Source organism: Myotis myotis, unplaced genomic scaffold (assembly GCF_014108235.1).
Source record: "Myotis myotis isolate mMyoMyo1 unplaced genomic scaffold, mMyoMyo1.p scaffold_m19_p_2, whole genome shotgun sequence".
Lineage (NCBI taxonomy): Eukaryota > Metazoa > Chordata > Mammalia > Chiroptera > Vespertilionidae > Myotis > Myotis myotis.
Window position 1 is genome coordinate 18,248,581 of NW_023416324.1, and position 25,611 is coordinate 18,274,191.

Here is a 25,611-nt window from a genome sequence, read left to right on the forward strand (position 1 = left end):
CCACACACAGCCCCTGAAACCCTGATCCCAGAAAGGCCTGCAGAAAAATCCAAAGAACCCCCACCCCAAAGCCACACAGACCCTTGAAATGAAACACCCAGAAACAGAGAAAACATATTCAGACACACACTCACCTAAAGGCAGCCAAGAGAGGCACCGTGTGTTGGCGTGCCTTTGGGTACAAACAGGCACACGCATGGGGGGCGGGCCCTGGGAAGGGGTGCGGGCACTGGGTAGGGGTGCATACTGTGTAGCTCTGAGGCTCAGAGACAAGCATGGAGCCTCCTGTGAGCCCATCCGCCTCCACTCAGGTAGCTCTCACCTAGATACCATTCATCCCAGATCAGTAGCCATTGACATGACAACCGTTACCATGACGACCATCTCCTCCATGCTAAGGACCAGGAGCTCCAGCTCCCCACAGAGATGGGGGGGCAGGAGGCAGGAGAGGGAGAGATCACGGAGGAACAGAGAGGATGACAGGGAGGGGGGAGGGCAGAGACATGGGACGAAGAGGCAGGGACAGTGGAAGGCCAGGGGTCAGGAGTCTGGGGGGGGAGTGGAGGGAGGACTCGCTGTGTGAGAGAAAGAGAAGGCGAGAGTGGGAGGTGGAGGGAGAGAATTCTCTCACATCTTAATTTAGACTCACGCTCATCAGACAAAGCTGGGGAAGGGGCCACCTCGGTGATTTTCCAAACCTGCATCCAAGAGATCATTCTTTCCAGAAAATAAGCGGCCCTCGATGGGGCGGAGGGGAGGGTGGCCCATGGCCCGGTCACCCCTGAACTCGCCCTGGGAAGCTAGATGCTGGGCGCCCCTGCAGGGGAGGGAGGTGGGGTGCAGAATGCCATCTTGCCCAGCACCTCCCCGCAAGGTGACTGCGTGCCAGCTCTACCCGTCGCTGGGCCAGCGGGGACCAGGGCTCGAGGGGGCCCGCCCAGGGTGCTGCTGGTGGCTGTGGCTCCCAGGGGGACAGAAAGGGCAGAGGAAAAAGATGGGGGCGGAGAGCAGCCTGGGAGAAAGCCTCAAAAGTCACAAAATGCCAGAGGAGGGCTGCGACAAACAGCCTTTGACCCCCAAACGACCTCTCATTTGCATAATCCATGCATAATTAGCACAATAATCATTCCATTCCCTTAAAGGAGAACTGATTCAGAATGCCCAGGACCCTTTGGCCTCCCCATGACCCTCACTGCATCCCCCCCAGGTAAACTCACACCCTCCTGTGCCTGATAAACACACACACACACACACACACACACACACACACACGTGCGCACACTGCAGCTAACAGACAATCCCGTGACATCCTCATGCACACACCACACACACATCCCAGCACACACAGCCACGCCCTACAAAACACACAGCTATGCACTCATACTCCGGCGTACACACACATAATTATGGGCAACATTTACTGACCCCAACCTGTGTGCCTACCTTCTTAGCTCACAGACAATAGAGCCCCGCACACACCATCCTATGATCACCCACTTACTACACCGCTAGCTACATGTGCACACGCACACAGACACACAAATGCACCCTGGCCACACCTAACACCCCCACGAATGCCCCACACAACTTCAGCACAATCGCATCACCTCACCCGGGGCACACACCGACCCCTCCCTGTCCGCGCACATCCCTACGGAGGGACACCTTCGGGCTCTGACACCGGGCTCACGACTGGTAAACACGGTGTCTCCTGTTTGCATCCCCCACACCCTCACGCACGGACGCGGGCGCAGGCAGGAGAGGGTGCCCACGGCAGAAGCCTGACCTCTGCTTCCCACATCGCCAGTCCCAGGATAGTCACCCAACTGGAGGCTCCCTGGGCAGCCAGTGAAGGTCTGAGATCCCAGTGGAGGCACCAACGCAGCCGAGGGCCACACTGCCCGTGCTGCCTCCTCCACCCCTCACAGCCTCCCGGGTTCATCATCCCCATTTCACAGATGCAGATACTGGGGCTGGAGACACCAACACAGGTTCTCAGTCTCTGGAATCCTTCCCCAGGGCCATCCCCAACCCACTGCTCACCCAGGACTCCTGCACCCGTGACCCACAGCCCCCCTCACCCCTGCATGACCTCAGCTCAGAACTACCCAGAGCCATCCACATACACGCAATGTCTATGCACACTGTACACACACTCAACATACAACAAACACACCACGTGCTCTCACACACCATCCCACCACATGTTCCTGATAGGCACCCACCCCATCATATGCACGACGCCTCTCTGATGCCCACCAACAAGCCCCGGACACCTGCACCCCAGTCCCCTCCACACCTGTGCACCATGTAGAACACCAGGCACATTCAAGCACATACAATGCCAGGGGGACATGGCACCCTTCCCAATGGACTGACATGGCCCTGTCCCCTTCCCTCACCATCCCCCACCACCATTCCTCTTGAGCTGACTCACACAGCCTCACCCTGGAGGCACCTCAGGCCACAGTGATCAGAGGGCCCCCCTCACTTACCACTCACCCCTACAGGATCCTCCCATAGTTTCAGGTGAGGTACCCAAAGCAGCTGGTTGTCAGGTAACTCTCCTTGCTTCACAGCCACTCACTGAGGATGGTGGACACAGTCAAGGAGAAGCCGGGCACCTCCCTCCCTCTGCCCTCAGCCTTTTGCCAAGACCAGAGGTCTGGGGTCCCTCATGCCCAACCCCCACCACCAGTCCTCGCCACATCATGAGTCTTCCCAGAGAGACAGGACAGCAAAGAGGTTAAGCCAGAATGAATCAGCGCACCCCCACCCCCCACCCCCCCACCCTCCGCTAACTACTTGTGGGAAAGCAGGCAAGCCACTGAATCTCTGCAATCTCAGTTTTCTCATCTGTAAAATGGGGATAATAATAATAGGATGCAGCTCATAGAGTTGCCAGGAGAATCAAGTAAGATCATGCAGGTAATGGGCTGAGCACAGGACCCCACATCTAGAACTGAACAAATAAGTGTAGCTGTGATTATTGTTAGATATGTTAATATTTCTATCAGTATCATTCTGAAGACTTTACCTCATTTACACTACAGATGAGGGTATAAACGCCCAGAGAGGTTAAGAGGCATTGCCGCGGCCATCCAGCAGGGGAGGGTGCAGAGAGAGAAAAAGAGAGGGTGAATGAGGAGAAAGGGTGAGTTACAGACACAGACACAGACGCACAAATTAGGTCAGCTGGCAGGCCGCCGGGAGCCAGCACCCTGTGCTGTGCTAATCATGCTGCAAACGCTTAGAATAAAACCGCGTATGATTAATTCTGCGCAAGCTTCCCTCCCTGCATAAGCCAGACGCGGGCACGACTCTTCTGGTGACTAGAGGAGTGTGAGCAGGGGTTGGGATCCCAGCTTTAGATTCAGTCTTGGGTTCAAGTTCAACTCTACTTATTTGCTGGGTGACTCTGAGCAAGTTATTTAACCTCTCTGGGCCTCCATTTGGTTAAATGGGGACAATAATAGCTCATACTCCACAGAGCAGCTGTGAGAATCAAGTGAGACGATGCACCAGATAATGTGCTGCTGCCCGTCGGTTGGTATCTCCACCGCACGCTTCCCACCTCAGGGCTCACCTTAAGGCTAAACCATAAGGCCTGAATGATCACTGAGTGTAATTCTCCCATTTCACAGATGTGGAAACTGAGGCCCCCAAGAGGGGAAAGAGGGGCAGGGTGGGAAATTACCACACGAAGCAGCACTCAGAGAGGTAAAGTGATCTGTCCAAAGACACGCGGTGACCTCACCACCAGCTCCTGGAAGCAGGTGGTCCGTGCAGAGACCTGTGGGTCCCTATAGGCTTCCTCCCGCCAGCCCCCGTCCCCGACCCCAAAAGCCCTCAGTGCTGTGAGAACTCAGTGCCCCTCACGCTCAGCAGCTCCAACCCGGAGACCCAGAGCGTCACCGCAGGAATGTGGGCCTGGGCCAGGCTCTGGGCAGTGGGACAGCCAAGGGTGCTACACAATGCAGAGCCTGGCCCGGGCAGGGGAAGCCTCTGTCTCCACCCCCAGCCCGGCCACAGCTGCCCTGGCTGGGAACCCAGCTTCCACCGCATTCACTTGCTGCTGGAGGGGGCGAGGGGAGGGAAGACTGCATCTGCTGGGGAAGGGGCCACAGAACCCAGGTCCCAGAGAGCAGAAGGGCCTGGGGGAGTGGGGGAGGGGTTGTAGAGAAGACCCAGGCTGAACCTGACAGACCATCCCGCCAGAAAAAGATCAGCCCTGGCCACTGTGGCTCCATTGGTTCGGCATCCTCCCGTGCACCGAAAGGTTGCCGGTTGGATTCCTGGGCAGGATACACACCCAGGTTGTGGGCTGGATCCCTGGTGGTGGACATGCAGGAGGCAGCTGATCTATGTTTCGCTCTCACATCGATGTTCCACTCTCTCTCCCTCTCCCTTCCTCTCTCTATCAATATATATATTCTTTTAAAAGCCCAGGTGCACATTGTCACTGACACACCCTCCCACCACTCTGATTCCCTATCCCCACCCCCTCCAGGGCAGCTCTGAGGACAGGAAACACCCCTTTGGGCCCATCTCATCTCAGCCAACTGAGGACATCCTGGCCACAGAGGCCTCCACACCCCACGCCCCAATTCCACCACCAGCTCCAGCCCGTCTGCTCCACCACTCTCTCCACTACCCACCCCATGCTCCCACCACCCTCTCAGAACACCCCTTCCCCACGGGCACTGCCCTCATCCATGCCCACCCTGGGCCAGACAGGAGAGCAGGTAACGTCCCAGCTCAGGAGGCCACAGCCTCTGGGACCCGACAAGTCCCCTTCTCCCCTCTCAGCACTCCCGTTGCCCCATCTGTAAAATGAACAGTCGAGCTGGATGCTCTAAGGGCCTTTCTGATCCTGACACGCTGGACATATAAAAAGCCAACCTGCTGGGCCGGCGTGGCTCAGTGGTTGAGCGTCGACCTATAAGCCAGGAGGTCACAGTTCAATTCCCAGTCAGGGCACATGCCCGGGTTGCGGGCTCGATCCCCAGTGTGGGACCCGAGGGAGGCAGCCAATCAATGATTCTCGCTCATCGTTGATGTTTCTACCTCTCTATCCCTCTCCCTTCTTCTCTGAAATCAATAAAAATATTTTTTTCAAAATAAACAAATAAAAAGTCAGCCCTCCGTGGGAAAAACCGACATTCCCAACAAGAGGGGCCTAGTTAAATCAGTCAGGGCCAAGCCTGCCCTGGAATATTACGCAGCTGTCAAGAACGGGGTTTTCACAATCCATACTGTTGAACCGGGTCTTTCAAAGGCCTATATGCATAACGGAGGCTTCTATTCTTTACTCATTTCAAAGGATAATTAAGGACACGGATCTGCATGCCCGGGCTGTCAGGAGGCAGCCCAGCAGGGCTGTCGGAGTGTCCTGCAGATGTTGTGTCTCCCCACACCTGGCGGCCTGGGCTAACCCTAACCCTAACCTCTCAGCCGGGTTTGCCCAGTAAACGAAGGTAACAACCACCACCTTGTGGGGTTCAATGCAAAAGACCCCAGGAGCCCCCACGTTAATGAGCTGCACAGTAAGCGCTGGCTAGTAATACTATTGTCACCAAGTTTTGAAAAGTACGCTGCAACGAATATATAAAGAACTTGATCCTGCTTTACTGAACTCACTGCCAATGTGCATGTCTCAACGCTGAGTTCTCCCAGCGGCTCCCAGCGGCTCTCTCTGGGCAGTGGGGCTGCAGACGGCTTTTCGTTTTTTCCTCAGGGCCTGTGTTCTTGCCCAATTTTCCACATGAACTCCGAGTGCTGTTAGTACAGGAAGACACTGCCTTTCCGAGGCCCACCTCTGCCACCCTCCCGTCTGCCAAGCGCCCTGCCCCCTTCATTCTGCCGAGACCCTGTTGGGGCTGCTCCTGGGGGAACTTGGGAGCAAACGGAGGAACCGGCAGAAAGGAAACAACACAGGAGCCTGTGAGGGAGCTGGCAGCCCCGCGGCCAGGGCTGTGGGCTGTGCCTCACCGCAGACGGGCTGCTTGGCAGGGCCTAGCTGCCCCCTCCCTGGCATCGACGTGGCGGGCGGCCACGTTGGCCCGCAGCACTAGACGCCTCGCCCGCCTGCCATCTTCTCCCGTCAGCCCAGTTCCTGGCCCTGCCATCCCTGCCAGTCCTGGTCAGGGTGCTGGCTGGCCACCCAGAGCTCACACTGTCACCTATGGCTGGCCCTGGGAAAACCAGCCCTCTCCTCAGCCCAGGGCTGGGACCGCCCCCCCCACTCACGGCTCCATCACTTCCCAGCCACCTGCCCTCTCGCGTCCCCCGCTTGGCCACCCTGACTCACACTGCCCATTTGTTCCTGTCCCCAAGCTCGTGCCTGAGCGCAGGACCACCCACTGAAGCCCAGTCCAGACTCAGCTGCCTCCTCCCGGGCTGCCCACCCCCCATGCTCCTCCCACACTAAACCCTTTATGGTTCTGGGAATGCAGGCACTTTCAGGCTCCCCACGTCTGTTCCTGCTCCCTGAAACACCCTTCCCTATCTCTGCTGGCCAGCACCTACTCAGTGCAAGCAGTATTTATAAGCACCTACTCTGTGTCAGGCACTATTCTGGACACTCGGAGTCCCACAATCAACAAGACAGGAATGCGCTCAGTCAGCTCCAATAGCACCTCCTCTGCGAGGCCTCCCCACACCAACCACCTGCCCAGTCTGAGTTCGGGGTCCCTTCTTGGGGACTCTACCTCCACTGTGCTGTCCTTTGCTGGGGGAAGAGGAGCCACCAACTGTGCTCCCCTCACACACGTGGGCCCTTTCCACCGTGTCTCACTGAACCCACTCCACCCCCTGGGAAGCAAGTACTGTCCCCATCTGTAGTGGGGCAACAGCAGGACCTGAACCCTGGCCTCACTGACACCAGATCCTGTGCTCAGTAGAGTCCCGAACCCCTGAGAATGCATGCAGGCTCCCAGGTGGCGATACAACCCTCATTTCACGGGACTTTTAGCCAGAGGAGGCCTGGGCCATTCCATCCCTTCCCATGCAACAGTTACAGCCGGCACACGGGAGCATTCACTGTGTGCCAGGCTCTTCATATGTGCATCGCCTCATTTCTCTTACCACGAGGGACTGCTATGCCCATTTCACAGAGTTCAGAGAGGTAAAGCAACTGGCCCAAAGCCACCCAGCAGTGGGGCCATACTGGAACCCTGGGTCAGTTGTACCCTAAAGACCATGTTGTCTGTACTGCAGTGCACACCCACTCTCAGCCCTCACCAACATTCCCCTCCAGAAAGCTCCCCAAGGGTGAGGCAAGTAGCCCCTCCTCTCCCTGCACCAGGGCCCTGCACAGAGACACACAGGCAGACTGACTGAATGTCTGGGAATGAGCAGACAGGGAGGGAAACCCCTGCTCCCATGACAGGTGGCCTGCTCAGGTGGGCAGCCCCACCCAGCACGCCATGACCAACCAGCAGGTGACTAGGATTGAGCCTCCAGGCTCTGCAACCATTCCCGCCAACAAGCGGGCAAGGACCCACCCATTCCTGGGGCCCATAAGCCTCCTAGGAACACCCCATGTGGGGTTAGATATTCCCCCTCCTCGCCCCAGAGAGCTGGGTAGCGTCCCTCAGCTCGCTGGGCGGGGCCTCAGTGTGCCCTCTGACAAAATGGGGACAATGACTCCCAGCACATGGGGGTGCCAGCTGTGAGGTGCAGAGCAGGTACTGCACTTAGTAGGTGCCAGGACATGACACAGTGCTGCTACTCAAAGCTCACCTTCCTGCCTGACACCAGATCCACCCGAGTGACCCACACACCCCGTCACTGTCAACACCAGGGCTGCCTCAGAGCTCACCACCGCCTGGAATTAGCTTGTTTATTTACTTGTCTAATGTCTGTCTCCCCCTCCAACGGCTCCTGGGAGGAGTGGCTGGGCCTGCCGAGGCCACGCCTATGTCCTGAGTGCCCAGGATATTTCTAGGATGTAGTCGACCCCCATCGATATTTGCTCAATGAATACTATGAGTGGGATCACCCCCTCTAGAACCCCATCACCCACTTCCTGCCCCCAGTCACTGCAATTCTGGGCAGCGCCCTGTCCTCTGGTCCGTCTCCCCATGTGTAAAACCAGGGGCTTTGGGCAAAGGTTCTCTCTGGTGCCTCCAAAATTCAACAGGAGGACTCCAACTGAGCTGGGAGGAGGAAAGAGAAATTGAGACCGATGCCAACATAGTTTTTCATAAAACAACTATGCAAATTATATGCAAAACACGCAGATTAGCAGGCTCCCTGTACAACCTACAATTCTGGCCACTTTATAAACAGACTTGGGCTGGGTAGAAAGTATTTACTGAGAACCTACTAAGCGCCAGGCGCCTTACCGATGGAGCCAGGTGAAATGGACTCCTTACTCATAGACTTAGAGAGGCCAGGAAGCTTGTTGAAGGTCACAGAGACACTAGCGTGAGAATCAGGATGGGGGTGATGGGGGCAAGGCCGGTGGGTGTGGGGCCTGTGGGGGGGGAGAGGCTAAGAGAGCAGATAGGAGCCCCAGGCCATGCGTCCGGCTCCCACACCCACAGGACTGAGGGAAGGCCAGCCCCAAGGGCAAAAGGACCCTGGAGGCTATCCGGAGCCAGGTGAGGGGGCTCCAGGGACCGCACCAGCCCTGGGTTCCACTAAGCTGACCCCAGCCCACCTCCAGGAAACGGAACAGCCCTGCTGGAGTCTGCCCAAGCCACGCCCAGCCCTTCCAGCTGTGCTGGGACACTGCGTGGCTCTGACATCCTCCCCAAAGCCTCCCAGGCACATGCCAGCCTCACCCCGAGGTCACACCACACGCACACACACTCCTACCACATTCCCACCTGCGTGCGTGTGTGCGTCCAGCCCCTGAGCGGCGGGGCTGTGGTCCCCCTCACCCTCCTGGTTGTTAGGTTATTTATGACCAGCACGAACTAACACGTGTGGAGATGTGACTCCCCACCCCGACCCCGGGCTGTCCCACGGGCTTCTGAGCTGCTCCAGGGCCTCCAGGACCACCACCACCATTGCCCAAGTGGGGAACAGACGCAGAGCATGGAATCAGACCAAAAAAAACTGGGGAAAACGGGCATCGCCCCCAGAGACCTGCCTGGGCCACCTCCAGCCCAGGTGACACTCTGTGAGGCAGGTTGGGTCAGGAAAGGGAGGGGACGGGCTGAGGCCCAATCCCTCACCCTCATCCCCTGAATCCTGGGAGCCAGGCAGGGCCTTGTCAAATATAGACGCCCTATAAATACCTCCTGAAGGATGAGTGGAAGCGAGAATGAATATACAGAAAGTCAGAAGTGCTGGCAAGGCTGGGGAGCAATCGGAGCCCTCAGCCACCGCCCGTGGGGACGGAAAATGGTGCAGTCGCGTTGGAAAACAGTCTGGCGGTTCCTCAAAAGCCTAAACACAGTCACCACACGATCCAGCAATCCCACTCCTGAGGTATCTCTCTCTCCAAGGGAACTGGAAACATATGTCCACACATTCTTTAAAATAGCAGTATTATTCATGACGGCCCAAGGTGCAAACAACCCCCATGCTCATCAGCTGAGGGATAAACCGAAGGTGGGCTGCCCAGGCAATGGGGTGCTTTTCAAAAGGAGCCAAGTGCCGCCCGATGGGGAGCCTTGAGCATTATGTTCAGTGAAGAAGCCAGTCACAACAGGACCACATATTACATGTTCCCATTTATGCACAATGTCCAAGATCGGCAAAGCCACAGAGAAAGCAAGTTAGCGACTGCCTAGGGCTGGGGCACTGGGGAGAAGTGGGAGTGACTGCTAGTAGGTGTAGGGTTTTGGTTTTTTTGTGGGGGGAGGAGGGTGATAAAAATATATAAAACTGATGGTGACCTGGCCGGCATGGCTCAGTGGTTGAGCGTTGACCTATGGAAACTAGGAGATCCCGGTTCGATTCCCGGTCAGGACACATGCCCAGGTTGCAGGCTCGATCCCCAGTAGGGGGCATGCAGGAGGCAGCCAATCAATGATTCTCTCTCATCATTGATATTTCTATCTCTCTTTCCCTCTACCTTCCTCTCTGAAATCAATAAAAACATATTTTTTAAAAATTGATGGTGGTTTGTACAACTCTATAAAATAGGCTAAATCATATGCGTTAGATGGGTGAACTGCATGGCATGTGAGTTAAATCTCAATAAAGCTTTTGTTTAGAAAAAAAAATAAGAATGAATGTGAGATTCAGGTTCAGAGAGGGCAAGAGTGTTGCCCAGGGTCACACAGCAGAGCTTGGGCTCAAATATTCATGTGGGAGCGGAGGTGAACCTTATCCCTGCTCACCTCCTCTCCCATCTGAGTCTCCCCCATCCAAGGCCCAGGGAAGCCTCCCCAGCTCCCACGTCCGAAGGGCAAACACTGGCCCTGCAGACCACAGGTGGGAGCGGCCAGCACAGCACCCTCCTCTGTGTTTGTCAAACGCCACTTTGTCAGGTGGGACCACAGGAAGAGGGCAGGCTCGGCCCAGAATAACCCAAGCGAAGGGCGGCCACTCTGAACTCAGGCCGGCTGCCATCTCCACTCCCACACCCAGTGTCCCCGCTCCCACTCTCTGAGGTCCTCAAATGCCCCCACCCTGGCCCTCTGGCCCTGGGGCTGGCCCCTGGCTCCCTCAGGAAGAGGCATGAGGATACGTCCCTGCCAGGGACATCTGAATTAGACGAGTCTACCTGTCCCCCGCCCCTGTGGCTGTCTAGGGCGGCCGTGAGGACAGACACGTCTCTGGGGCCGCCCCTCATTCCCTGTCCCGCTGCCACTTGGCTCCTGGGCACCAGCCTCCGCCCAGCCCAGCTGGCAGCCGCCAAGCCCGTGGCTGGTTTCCGCTCCCAATTCCCTGTTCAGAGGCCCGTCTGTCCTTGACGCCTGGGCCAGCCTCTGTCTGGCAGGTGTTCAGTCCCCACAAACCCCAACTAGAACAAACTCAGGTAAGAAGCCTGTGCCCCTCAGTCCCCTGCCTCCAGCCCACTACCTTGGTGACCTTCCCATCCTGGCTCTGGCTCAAGTCCCTGTCCCTAGTCACTAAGAGGGGAAGAGGTGGCCCTAACCAGGCGGCTCAGTTGGTTGGAGCATCATCCTATATAATAAAAGGCTAATATGCAAATTGTCCCCTCGGGAGTTTAACCGGGAGTTCAATCACTCGCTATGACGTGTGCTGACCACCAGGGCGCAGCGCAGAACATGGCAGGCAACCAGCAGCAGCAGTGGGGACACTGAGGGAGCAAGGGAAGGAGGAGGCAGGGAGGCCGGGAGGCGGGGAACCTGATAGGCCCTGATGATCAGTCAGGCCTAGGGACCCTACCTGTGCACAAATTTCATGCACCAGGCCTCTAGCTTCCTATATCAAAAGGTTGTGGGCTCAATTCCTGGTCAGGGTGCATGCAGGAGGCAACTGATTGATGTTTCTCTCACATCCATGTTTCTCTCTCTCTCTCTTTCCTCCCCTCCCTCTCTCCCCCTCTCTCTCAAATCAATAAACATATCCTTGGGTGAGGATTTGATTAAAACAAGGGGAAGAGGTGACCTCACAGCCTTACAGAGCAGACTGCAGGGTGAGGCCACAAAGGGTCTTGAGGAGGGAAGCGGAGAATGCCACAAGGTCCCTCCAGCCCCCCAGCCCCACGTCCTCTCCCCAACATCACCGCCAGCCTCCTGTGGCTCCAGCCAGCCCATGTCTTTCCACAGAGCCCCTCCCAGTGAGCTCAGACAGAGGAGTCCAAACGCCCATAAGGAATTAGGGACCCTGAGTGTCTGGCCCCATGTGCCCTGCAACCCAGGCACCAGGCATGCCCACTTCTCAGCACATGTCACTCAAACGTGGCCTCCCTAACCAAACCCTCCTTCAGGTCTCAGCCCACCCATCACCTGACCCCACAAGCAGGGTCAAAGGTCAGAGGCCACAGCCCTGGGCTCCTACCATCAGAGCCCCAATCACACCAGCTTGCCTCGCTCCCTGCAGGAAACTCTATCAGGGCCAGGGCCAGCCCCGGCCAGAGCAGGACCCCAGGGAGGCCTAGATGCATGAGCCCTAAACGGTCCAGCCCAGTGCCTGGGGGGAGACGAACCTGGATTGGAGAAGCCGGCCTCAGAGTTGGCCATCAGCAAGGAGCTGTTCGTGGAGCCCAGTCGTCTTCCCCAAACCCCAGGACAAGGACAGGTGGTGACAGTCAGCTCTGTGGCGACACAGGCTCTCATTTCCACGGACCCCATTCTTATCAGGACTGGCACCAGCTCTGGGCACTGCACACGCTGGGCCCTGGCCAAGTGAGCCCTGATGCTTGCAATGACCCGGAGCAAAATGGCCACCATTCAGCTTTACAGAGGGGACACGAGTGCGGTGAGCTGCCCAAGGCCACCCAGGGGACAGCGGAGGTGGCAGTCAGAGCTCCAGTGGGGCTGATGCCCAGACCACCCGCTCTGCACCGTCCCTCACAGCCACTCCTCACAGGCACACGGGCAGTGCCTGTGTACTTCCCGATGCCCAGGCGCGGACGCCTCCCAGACCCAGCTCAGGCCTCACTGCCTCCGGGCAGCTTCCCATCCCAACCTTGCGCCAGTGACGCCCCCTCCCTGCTCAAGGCCCCAAAGACAGCATCCTGGGGTCCGGCCTCATCCTCCCACTTGGTCCAGAAATGCTCTGGCCAAGAGCAGGCTCCCAGATATCAGAGTCTGCAGGAAGCAGTGTGCTTAAGACTGACTCGAGGGGCGTATCAGGCAGGTGGTTCAATGAAGGGGCCGCCTCCCCTGGCCTCTCTGACCCTGCTGTCACTTCCCTCAGGGACACACCACACCTCCTCCTGCTCCCCAGCACATCTGCACCCCCAGGGGTGAAATCTGCAGTGTGCCTGGAGGTCAGGCAGAAGACAAGGCCCTGAGGCCCTCTGCACCCCGCCCCCGCTTAATCACTGCTGAGGAGGCAGATGATCAACTGCCCCTCTGGCCTGGGCTCCCTGGATTCAAGGATTAAGAGCTGGGATTAAGGACGGACACATTCTTGGTAGCTTAGAGTCCCAGATGTGTGTTTAGGGGTGGGAGGGGGGTTGTGGGTGTGTACACGCAGGTACACCCGTGCAAGCACATCCAGGGGTGTTTCAGGGCATGCGTGCAGATACATCTGTGTGTGTACCCCTGTGGGTTTTCAGGTGGCTCAGATGCCTGGGTGGGCCTGGGTGTGTGCAGGTGAGTGTGCGGGCTCCATCTGTGTGAGAGGTACGTGTGCACTGGGTGGGCCTGGGTGTGTGCAGGTGAGTGCGCAGGCTCCATCTCTGTGAGAGGTACGTGTGCACTGGGTGGGCCTGGGTGTGTGCAGGTGAGTGCGCAGGCTCCATCTGTGTGAGAGGTAGTGTGCTCGGGTGGGCCTGGGTGTGTGCAGGTGAGTGTGCGGGCTCCATCTGTGTGAGAGGTACATGTGCTCGGGGTGGGCCTGGGTGTGTGCAGGTGAGTGTGCGGGCTCCATCTGTGTGAGAGGTACGTGTGCTCGGGGTGGGCCTGGGTGTGTGCAGGTGAGTGTGCGGGCTCCATCTGTGTGAGAGGTACGTGTGCTCGGGGTGGGCCTGGGTGTGTGCAGGTGAGTGCGCAGGCTCCATCTGTGTGAGAGGTACGTGTGCACTGGGAGGGCCTGGGTGTGTGCAGGTGAGTGCGCAGGCTCCATCTCTGTGAGAGGTACGTGTGCTTGGGGGGTGTATTTCCCTGTCTCTGTGTGTAGGTGAGTGTGCGGGCTCCATCTCTGTGAGAGGTACGTGTGCTTGGGGGGTGTATTTCCCTGTCTCTGTGTGCAGGTATGTGTGTGGGTCTGTGTCTCCACGCGTGTGCACAGGACAAGGGTGTGTGCTCAGGACTGCGTGTTACTTCACGTACACAAATGGTCTGCAGGGGTGCACACTTCTACATGTGCCTCGACTCCCCTGAGGTAGGGGGGTGTCTCCCAACTCCCTCCACTATCCTCCCAGGAGCGGCCAATACCCCTGGCCACCTACCTGCTGGGGCCAAGCCCCCTACAGCTGAGAAAGCGGAGACAGCAGTTTTGGGGACTCGTGGAACTCCTTCTTCGGAATCTGAGATCATCCCCAAAAGCCCCACTTCCTCACAGGAGAACAGGATTCAGCCAAGCCAGGGCTCAGCTCCCAGAGGCACCGGGGACCACAGCTGTGGGGGGACCGCTCTGCTGCTCACCCCTGGGGAACCCTGCGCAGCCAAGCTCCGCCCTAGGCTGTGTCTTCGTGTGAACTGCAAGGTGAGCGGCCGATTTCCTGTGGCTCGGAGTTCTCGGAACCACACTTCTGGGGGGGAGCGGGGAATGAGAGGTTCTCCAGCCCTGACCCACCACCCCCTCAGCCCTCTACGCCCCAGGTCCCCAGGACTCCTCAGGGCCTGGCCCCACTGAGCGGCCACAGGGAGAGGAGAGGTTCCAGCCAGGGAGGGAGGGGAGGGAGGCAGAGGCCTCTGGGGACCAGGGCAGGAGGAAGAAGAAGAAAAGAGGGTGAGAAGTGGGGGTGCAGAGAGCAGACAGAGGAGGAGGAAGTGAGTAGGTTTGCAGTGGGGAAGGAGGTGGTGGGCAGAGGGGGAAGGTCTCTCTTTTTTTTTAATATATTTTATTGATTTCTTACAGAGAGGAAGGGAGAGGGTTAGAGTTAGAAACATCGATGAGAGAGAAACATCGATCAGCTGCCTCCTGCACACTCCCTACTGGGTATGTGCCTGCAACCAAGGTACATGCCTTTGACAGGAATTGAACCCGGGACCCTTGAGTCCGCAGGCTGACGCTCTATCCAGTGAGCCAAACCGGTTAGGGCGAAGGTCTCTTGTAACCAAGCCTGCGCCTCCACAAGCTCCCGGGATGTCCAAAAGGTCCCGGTCCACCCTCGACTGAAGGAGGCAGGAAGGCCGCGCCCCTCGAACCCATGGCTCCCTGCAGCCACCTCCAGGCTCCTTCCTCTTCCGAAAGCTTGGGGATCACGGGAGCAGGGGGAGGGGAGAAGGACCAGGTGTGACAAAGGGGAGAACTCGGAGTCAAGAAGATTGAGGGTGTGCAAAAGCGTGCACAAAGGGATACAACGAAGCAATGTCAGAATTTGGGGAAATGAAGCAAAATAACATGTGTGAGGGCTGACATGGGCGATGATGTAATTGGGGGAGTAGCTGCTGCAACAATATATCCAAGGGAGGGCTCCAAGGAGATGAGGATGTAACCCTTGGGGAGCCAGACACCAAGGAGCAATGGAACAGAACCCTCACATCCCTTCTCTCCTGCCTCCCCCTCCGGATTCCCGGGCAGGGCTTTCCTTGCTGGGGTCAGGGACCGAGCGAGACCTGACTGGCCTTAAACTCACCCTCCTAAGGGACCACACTTTACAGTTTGCAATACGCGAGGCAGCGTGGAGCAGCTCTTGTGCACCAACCAGGTTAGACCCCAAGGCAAACCGCTTGGGTTCAAGTCCTGGAGAGTGTGCCGCGTACGAGCTCCGTGACCTGGGACAAGTTACTTAACCTCTCTGTGCTCCAATGTCTTTTTTAGGAAAATCAAGATAACGGTGCCTCCTTCCTGAGGCTGTTGTAAGGACTGCGTTTTTATATGTCAGACATGTGGCGGAGTATCTTGCATGTGGCAGGCACTCAACAGGCATACTTCAATGTTAATATTATTGTTCCCATGTTCTTGTGGGCATCCCATGCTAGGCCCACAGGGCAGCAGGGCTGCGCCCATTTTATAGACTGACGTTCTCTACCTGCAGGAGGGAACCCAAAGCCTTGGTGTGGACTCGAACGCCCATCCTGTGAGCCACTGGGGTCTTTCATGCCGAGGCCCCGTGGGGTTTAGCCCCCGAACACCCCGTGGCACGGTGCCAGGCGCCCAGTGAGTGTCTGTTAAACTAAGAAACAACACACTCTCACTCACACTGTGCCCCCTACAGCACCAGCCCCTTCACCCCAAAGGGAGATACGTTCCCACCTTCATTCACGGCCCACCTCACCTCCCGGCTGGGAACTGCTACTTTTAACCACACCATTTCCCTAATATAGCATCACCTTTCCCATCTCTGAGCCTCTGGGCACCCTGGTCCCTCTGCCTATCAACGTGCTGCCATTCTTTAAGGCCTGGTACAAAAGACGCCTCCTCCATGGAACCCTCCCTGATTTTCCAGAGCCAAAACCAGCCTCTCAGTGCCCCCACGCATGTCCTCAGCCCCTCTCAGGTGCTGTGCTGGCTCCCTCACCTCACTGGGAGCTTCCTGAGACCGGGTACCAGGTTCCAGGTGCTCAGCACCGGCCAGGCATAGAGGGGCATCAGCAAACAGCGGCTAAAGTGACTGGCAGGTCAGCAGCAGAGTAGGGATAAGGCCCCCGGTCCTGGGTTCCCTCCCCAGTGCTCCCGCTCTGCCCAGGAAACCAGACTCACGCCCAGCCCAGTCGGCTGAATTTGACTGATCACGTCTCAGAGGCTGGGAAGAGAAGTGGTGCTCAGCGTGATGGGCAGGGAGAGGGAACCCCACCCTGGCCCAGGAGGAACCAGACAGGCCTCCCATCCTCCCCGTGCCCTGCAGCCTGCTCGCCCTCCCCCCGGGGCCTCCACTCAGGCCCTGCCCTCTCGGCCTCGGGTGTTTCTGGTAGGTTCTCAAATGCAAAGACTGGAAGGGTCCCTGGGTCGCCCAGTCTGATCTCCCCACTTTGCAAACGCAGAAGTAGAGGCTCAGAGGGGCCAAGGCTGCCCACGGTCACTCTGCAGAGCTGGGATTCGAATCTGTCTCGGAGCGGGAGGCAGGCCTTCCCTCCCTGCTCTCTCCAATCCTCCCCCTGAAACCTCACACACCCCTCAAGCAAGGCTCACTGACAAGACGCAGGACACGCCTACAATAAGCTGCATACCCACAGCCCCCAGCACAGGGCCTGGCATACAGCTGGTGCTCAATAAGTGTTTGCAGAATGGATGAATCAGCCAAGCAAAAGACAGGCCCCCAAACAACATGGCATCTCGGGAAGGGCAGACCGTTGCTCGCTAACGACCTCACCCTGGGCGTGTTGCTTAGCCTCTCGGGCCTCGGGGTCCCCAGCTGTAAAGTGGGGTGCCAGTGCCCACCTCGTGGGGTCATGGTGAGAACTGAGATAGCACATGTTAAGCACATAGAACTGCCTGGTATGTAGCATGCACTCTCTAAGGATTGGCCATCACCACCGTCATTGTTGTCACCATCTGTGCCTACTTCCCCAACACAGGGAGTATCTGGAGGGCAGAAACCAGGTAGAATTCAGCTGCAGACATTCCCACCCGCCATCAAACCAGCCTGGACATGAGGAGGTGGCAGCAAACCTGGGGAGGGGGGAGGGGTGAAGGGTAGAGATAGACACAGTTACCTACACCCCAGCCATGGGCCCTGGAGAGGGTGGCAGTTTATGGGTCCTGCCAGACACCCCAAGAAGCAAGACTATCTTTCCCCGGCTCCCACTGTAACAGCCCCCAGCCCTGCAGGACCCTTGCCTGCTCAGCCCCACACACAGCCCCCCAGGCCCCAGCCCAGGGAGGGCGACTGGCCTAACGAGCCGCCCTGGTGCCCACAGTCAAATTGGCAATCAGTTTGCTGCAATTAGACTGCCCAGATCCCGCTGGCGATTGATTCTAAATTACTCTTATTAAAGTCTGGGCTGGTGACCAGGACTGGGAAGGGGGGACGGGACTGGGGAGGGCCTGATTGGCAATGCAGGGGGTACAGAGAGCTCTAGGAGGCCTTGGGCTGAGGCTGACCCCATGGAAAGCAAGTCCACGGCCCATCCCAGCAGCAGGACGAAGGCCCTCATCAGCATATCGCTCTTGCCCCGCCCCCATCTTAGAAAACGCCCGCCCTGAAGGGTGACAGGCCAGCAGAGGACATTTGGCTCAGGTGGACTCCCCAACGGGAAGGTGGCCCCTTGCCTCATTTTGTGAAACAGCCTGAGGTCACCCTATGCGGCACAACAGGAGGCCGCTGCCCGAGGGCGAAGGCGAGAGAGCAGGCCAAACCCACAGCCTCAACAGCCAGCACTAAGGGGGCTGAAGGACAAGGAGCTCCATCTAATCAGACTAGAACACCTACATCCCTCAGCCCCTGCCCCCTGCAGTTTGGGCGCATAAAGTTCAACCCCAAGGACAGCGGAGGCTGAGTCCTCACCTTCCTCATTGGCTCCATTCCCCCCTTCCCTCTAATTAACTTCCCCGCTGCTCCCGCCCAATTCCTTGAGTGACTCCAATCTTACAAAGGGGGTGTGATGACAAGGTCAGCGATGGGACAGACAGAGTCCAGATTAGGTGAAGGGGCAACTGAACCCCCGCTCCACCGGTACCTGGCCACGCGAGCTCTGGCAGGTGGTGGCACATCTCCAAGCCTTCGAAGTGAGGGGAATGCCACCAGCGTTCGAGTGGCTGAAGGCTCAGTGCGATCCCCTAAGGCTGGCGGACCAGGCCAGTCCTTGGGCAAGACCCATGCCATCTCCGGGCTTCAGGACTCCGTCCGTGGGAGGGCAGGCTGTGGGGCTGGCTGTCTCCCACCTCTGAGCTCCTATGCAAACATCACAGTCACCTGCTCAGAGCAGGGCAGGTGTGGTGAATGGAGCACAGCCCAGATGCTTCCAGCAGGGCAGACAATAAAAGAAGCCTGGTGTCTCCGGGTCCCGGGCTAATGCTGCAAACAGCATGGTGTCTCTGGAGTCCAGGCTGGAAGAACCTAAGGCGTGGCCCAGCCCAATCCTTTGGCTCCAGACTGGACTGCAGGCTGCCAACAGCTCCGGAGAACCCACTGCCCGTGAACTCAGCACCCCAAGGGCCTGGAAGGTGCCTCCGCTAATCTGGCCCCAACCCTGCCGGCTCCACCTGGAAGTCCTGGCCCAAGTTCTCTCTCCCTCGTCGGGTGGCCCCCACCCCCAGGGTTCTGCTCTGGGTCATCGTGATCATTCAAACTTGGTTCCCACTCTCCAAAGGAAAACCTTATCCCCACCCCCAAAAGCAATTCCTCAGGTGAGACCGAGAGGGACAGGAAAAGAGCAAAACGGAAGCAGGTAAGTGGGAGAAATGGGCACTTTATCATTTCATGTTGTTCATTCCCAAATAACTGAGGCAGAGGTACTCTTGGCTCATTTTAAAAAAAGTGGAGACTGAGGCTCAGAGAGGTTAAGTGCACTCACCAAGGTCACACAGCAAGAAAATGGGCAGAATTGGAATTGGATTTCAACCCTAGTCCAGCTGGCTCTAGGGTGCCTGCCCCTTCAAAACAGACAGCACCAAGGCCTAGGGACCCAGTGGTGGGAAGGCAGACCTCAGCCAGCTGGGGCACGGATGTTGTAGAAGCCTCTCCAGCTGGTATAAAAGGCCCACTGTGCCCTCCACTCTCAGCAGCCAGGTAGGGAAGGGGCCGGAGCATTTGTCCAAGGCCGCCCCCACCCCCATCCCCCAGCTGGGCCCTCAGCCATTGCCGCTCAGACTCCCCTGTAATCACAGCTTCCTGTTTGGCGCTGAGAATAGGCCTGGTCAGTGGGGGAGGGGAGCGGCCATCCCTCTGGCCAGGGCCTGCTCTGGAGTGAGAGGGCCGGAAGTGAAGGCTACCCGGCCCCCTGGAATCTTGGGAGGCTGGGAGCCAAGGGAAGGGGGAAGAAGGGGTGTCAGTCAACAATAGTTGCCCGGCTCTGGCCCGATGTTCCCAGGATGTGGGGGACCATGAGCGGGAACAGCAAGCCAAGCCAGGTGGTCGAGGACCAGCCCAGACCCTGCTCCCTCCTGGGGTGAGAGTTGGGATGAGTGGGAACAAGGGGGTGGGACTTGGGAGAGCTCCTGCCTCTGGCCCCCCTGCCCCCCTCCCCAGACACAGAATCATAAGGCTCCGAGCAGCTGGGCGGGAGCCCAGAGCCACAGTGCCTCTGTCCCACCCAGACGTGGGAAGGCAAGTCTCGGCACTCAGACCGCAGGCTCGCCCGTGCGGGGCCCCCCCCCCCCGGCCCCTCCCAGCCCACAGGTACATGCCTTGGACCCAGCAGGATTTTGCCAGCCTGCTCCCGTCCCCCCAACCCACCTCCGCGGGAGAGAACACAAAGCCCCAGCCCGGGCTCCAAAGCTCCTACTCCTGGCTGCCTGCCTGCCTTCATTCATTCCCTCTTTCATTCATTCAAACCACTGAATTCTGGGCGGGACACAAAGTTGGCCTTGGGGGTTCAGCAAAGAACAAGGCAGCCACAGAGGCTGCCCTGGGAGCTCATGGTCTATCAGGAAAGCATTCTGACTCTTCTCCTGGCGGCTGTGTGACTCCCACCAAGTCACTCCTCCTCTCTGAGCCTCAGTCACTCGGGCCAGCGAGAACCTTAGGTGCAGTGGGGCCAGGACTCAGGATGGGGCTGCAGGGATGTAGACGGGAGCTCCACACAACGTCCTAAGGACCAGAGGGGATTAAAGGCAGGCCTGGCCACGAGGCAGAGAGTGAGCCCCATCACTGGGCAGCCACGGTGTGTCTAGGGGGAATGGTGGCTTTGCAGAGCCCTCTCATCCTCTGTTCTAGATATTCCCGTCGCCTGCACCATGATCACATGGCCCAGACATGAGGTCCCCTCCCGCCCGCCTTTTGTGGACAGCCTGCACAAGTTACAAAGAGAGCTCTCCTGGCTCCACCCCACAGTGGTGCTCACAGCAGCCCATTTAACAGGTGACAGAGCCCTGTGAGGGGTGGAGGCCCTGGGCAAGCCCTTTCCCCCACTGAGCATCACCCACCTCCCAGGCTAAGGTGAGAATTAAATGAGAAAATACATGGGACACACCTGGCCCAGAGCCTGGCAAAAAACAGCCAGTTATGAAACAGGAGTAACATGGTCATAATCTGGGGGTAGGAAGGTCCCAGAGGTGAAATAACTTGCCCAAGATCACACAACAAGAGGAGAGGCAGCCCAGTCCTATCAGCTTGCCAGGCCCGAGCTCAACCCAGCTCTGCCCCTTTCCAGCTGTGCAACCTTGAAGCAGTCAACCTCCATGCCTCAGTCTCCTCCTCTGTAAAATGGGGGTTCTAGTAACGCCTACCTCCAACGATCACCATGAGGATTAAATAAATGCAGGTTCTACTATTCAGCCCTCAGAGGCCAGGGAGGTGGAGACCTCCCCACGTCCGTCCACAGCCAGCCTTCAGGAATGCTTTGCAGCCCCTTCTAGAAGGACCCCTCCCTCTCCCCCAGCAGCTCAGGAGGAAGGTCCCAGCTCCCATGGGAGGGACGGGGGAGGCCTGTGCCGACCCGGCTTCTGGGGGAAGCTCAATCTTACCCTTCTCCTCCCTTCAGGGTGCCCTCACCCACCCCACTGCTGCTCTAGCATCACCCAGAGCCCAAGCCAGAGCTGCCCGGGCCCCAAGGACCCCAAGCCCCAGTCCGTGAGGTGGAAGCAGCCACTTGTTTTCAAAAGGCCAAACTCTCTTCTCCAGCAGGGCTCAGCCCGCACCAAACCCCAACACAGGACCCAGAATCGCGCTGGATTCGCAGCCGGAGGCAGTCCAATCCCAGCTACACCGTCAGGCTGTGGTAACCCCAGTTCAGTCCTGTAAGTCAAGTATTTGTCCCCAGTTGACAGGTAAGAAAGCCAAGGGTCCAGGCGTGCTACGGCATGCTCACATCACATGGTGAGCCCTCCTCCTCCTCCTCCGAACGCCGTCCCCCTCTCCCTCCCCCTCTGGACGCCCTCCCTGACCCCCGGGCTCCCTCCTGGAAAGGCCCTGAGAGCTCACCGCATGCAGGTGTACTCAGTTACTCAAGGCGCTCATTTTCCCATCACATCTCTGCGAGGCTGGCACTGTCACTGTCCCCATTTTACACATGAGGAAGTTGAAATAGAAATCACTGACCCAAAATCGCACAGCAGGTGTCTGTCCCCAGAGCCCCTGCCAACTGGGCGCTAACAGCACCCGGCCCTGTGGTGTCCCTGTGTCCGGCCCTGGCACAGGGGTCCCTGGCTTTTCGTTTTTACAGTGAGAACAGTCTTACCCAAGGAACCCAGCGTTCAGAGTCCACTGGAGTAGCTGGAGGGGAGATGGTGGGAGCTCCTGGATGACTGACACAGTCGGGTGAGGAAGGAGCCGAACCACCAGGCCCCACGGAATTCCCATCCTCATGGTCCCTCACTCCCCACCCCACCACCTTCCCAACCACAGAATGGCAACCTTGTAAAAGAACAAGAATCAACATTGGCTGAGTGCTTGGTATGTGCCAGGCATTGTGCTACGAGCTTTACATATGAACTCCTTTCATGCTCGGAGTCTCCCCATTTTACAGAGGTGGAAACGAAGGCACAGAGAGGTTAGGGAACTTTCACGAGGTCACACAGCCACAGAGTAGTGAACTCCATCACTGGGAGTATTCAAGCAAGACTCAGGGGCCCCTAAAATCCCTGCCAGCCCTGAGCTTCTAAAAGCTCACATTTCCAGGATCCCCACACTCCATGCCTTTCTGGGTGGTGACTTAAGGACAGCAGCTGAGGTGGCCCTGAAGGCAGATGTCCCTCAGAGTGATAGTCACCTGGTCTCTCAGAAGAGAGGACTCCCCAAAGCAGATGCCAGGACACACACACACACACACACACACACACACACACACACGTCAACTCATCACCATCTGCAGCATGAATGAGATCTGCTATTCCCACTGAGGTCACTCTGGAAGCCACACACACACTCTCTCTCTCTCTCTCTCTCTCTCTCTCTCTCTCTCTCTCTCTCTCCCTTTCAAGCTGGTGGGCAGATCTAGGGGCCATCTTGTCCCTCTGAGTCAGCCACTTCCCACCCCGATGATCTCCTTAGAGGACCCCGCCATGGAGGCCTCTCCTGGAGCCATCCCAGTTGGGGCTCTGCTGGTCTAACTCAGCCCCTCCTCCTGCAGGCATCACCCTTTTCCTCTGCTGTGGCATCCCTGGCAACTGGGCACCGCCCATTAACCCTCTGCCTCCCAGGCAGATGAGGTGATACCCCTCCTCCACAGCCGGACCCCCAGGGAAGGTGTGAGGCCTGGGGAGAGTCTCACCTCCTCCCCGCCACCACCCATCCCCGCCCCCCTCATCTGGAGCCTCACCCCTCCTCTCCTTCAAGTCAAGCCCAGCCATATGGGCCTCCAGACCCAAAGTCCCAAGGTTTTGCTTTCTCTGCCACCAGCGCTGTGTCTGAACCACCCCCTCTACTTCACCCTCAGATCCAGGGGCCCCCTGCCTCACTGAGCCCGCACTGCACGGGGGCCTGGCACCTGGCACACTCTCGGACCAATTCCTTCCACCACCTCCTGGGGAATGAGTTCTTGGCTTTAGTTGATGAACAAGGAGCAGTTGTTCATCGAGGGATGGGGCTTGCCCAGGTCACACAGCTTGAGATTCCTGCTGCACCTCCGGGTCTAAAGCATTTTGTCCTGAGCCCCTTTCACTCATGAGCACACCAAGCATGTACTGAGCTCCTTCTGCGTATGAAAGCACACATCCTCTCATTTAACCTTCGAGGGGTGTTATCAGCCCCATTTCACAGAGGGGAAAAGAGAGGCTCTGAGAGGTGAGAGGATTTGTCTAAGGTCAGATCATGAGCCAGGGGCAGTGGCAGGAGGAGATGGGTCGCATTGTGTGATCAGCTGAACCCAAGGTTGTGTGGCCTTCCCAAAGCGCAGCTACGCAAGTGACCCTGCTGCTAGGCTGGCTGGGTCATTCTGTCCCTCCGAGGGACGGCCTCTCCGCACCCCACCCTCTCCGCACCCCCCCCCCCCCGGGGGAGCACTGGGGCTGAAGCATCCGGCCACCCTGCAGGTACTTCCCCTGGCACTGAACACTCCCTCCCCCTGGCTCGAAGCCCCCAGGTGGGGAAGGCTGGTGAGGAGCCCATCTGTCCAAGAGGCAGCCTGAGCCCTGCCTGTCCTCCTGCAGGTTATGGGCTGGTTGGCTGAGGCTCAAGGAGACCTGCAGGGGTAAGTGGGCGCGCTGAGAGGGACCCTGAGAGGTCTGGGCCGAGTTCCTGGAGGAACCGAGGAGAATGGGCCCAGAACCCCCCAGCTCATTCCCAGCCAGGCTTCGGACATGTGCCCACGCGGGATTCACTTGGAACCTGAGTTCCCCAAAAGAGGGAGGAGGCCCTTGCTCCCTATACTCTCCTCCTCCCGCTCCCCCTGTTGGAGCCAGGACAGAGCTCCACCCCCCACAGCTGCTGCTGCTGCTGCTGCTGCTGCCTGGTCACTGGAAGGGACACTCAGGAGTCACCTCCTACATGCGCACTCACCTCTACCTGCACACACCGCCCCCTCAGGCGTGCACGCCCCAGGTGCAGCCGCCCAGCACCTGCATGCACAGAGGCACCCTCTCCCCTGGGTGCAAGCACACACCCACCACGGAGGTCTCCCCACACTCACCCCTGCAGCACACACAGCCACAGCCAGCAGTCACCAGCCCCGTCACTGTACGCGCCATGCACCACGGTCACCCTCACACCTCCGAACACACAGGTAGGACATGCTGGCCCTCCCCACCCCTTTCACCCCCCCACACACCACAGGGCCCAGCACCCTTCCCCGGGTTGGGGACACACCTCACTCACCCCCTCGGGTCACCTTCACACAAGTCACCCTCCACCCTCCGTTTCTCTGGGCCCCCACTGCCCTCCCCAAAGCTACCCTGGGAGGAACCAAATGCACACACACACCCCCCTCCCCCGGGATGGGGAGCAGACCCCATGCCTGAAAGTGGCCGCGGCCGGACACACCCACGAGCGACATCCACGCTGACTCCAGACCCGAGACACACCCAGCCCTGGCCACGCGCCCGGCGCCCCCGGCCCGCCGTCAGGCCTCCCCGCGCCCTCACCGGGAAGGCGGGTTCCCGCCGGGCCTCGCTCTGCGGAGGGTCCCATCAGGACGGGGAACGAGCCCCACAGGCGGCCGGCGCGGGGGGCGGCCGTCCCCCCCGGTGCCCCCGGGGGCGCTCCCCGGGAGGGGCGCGGGCCGCAGTGGGGGAGGGGGCCGGGGGGGCGGCGAGGGGGTCCCGGCCGGTCCCGGCGCGCGTCACTCACCCCCGCGGCGCGCCCGGCCAGCAGCAGCAGCAGCAGCAGCGGCGGCAGCAGCCCGCGGGCCCCGGGCCCGGCCGCAGCCCCGGTCGCAGCGCCTGCCCCGCGGGCGGCCCCGGCGCGGCGCGGTGGCCCCGGCTTCATGGCGGCGGCGGCGGCGGGCGCCTTTGTTCGCGAGGCGCGGCGCGCGGGGCGGCTGCTCGGCGGCGGCGCGGCCCGGCGGCTGGACCGACGCGCGGCTCGCTCGGGGCTCCGGCTCGGCGGCCCGGCTCCGCCTCGCGGCTCCGCGCCCACAGCCGCCGCGCCCGCAGGAAGCGTGCGCCGCCGCCGGGCCGCCCCCAGCGCGGGCGGGGCGGGAGGAGGGCGGGGCGGGGCCGCGCGCCCCCAGCCCGGGATCCCCGCCCCCGCGCCCCCGCCGCGCGCCCAGCTCCCCGCCCGGAGCCCGCGCGCCGGTCCGCACCCCGCGCCCTGGCACCGGCCGTCCCGCCGCAGTGGGGCAGCGGGAGGCGGGGCCCCGCCGGCTGCTGTGCGCCCGGGGCCTGGGACGCGGACCCCGTCTCGCTGAGCCCGGCCTGGAGAACCGGGTCCCT

The 25,611-nt window shown here is 59.2% G+C and overlaps 1 protein-coding gene across 1 annotated transcript in view; it reads right to left on the minus strand.

Annotated features, from left to right (window-relative positions):
- SDC3 (syndecan 3) overlaps nt 1-25,165 on the minus strand; it is a 39,118-nt gene extending 13,953 nt beyond the window's left edge. The window contains exon 1 of the mRNA XM_036347149.1: nt 25,028-25,165. Within this exon, the coding sequence (XP_036203042.1) occupies nt 25,028-25,165 (138 nt within the window). The remainder of the gene's footprint in view (nt 1-25,027) is intronic.
- Nucleotides 25,166-25,611: the final 446 nt, after the last annotated feature.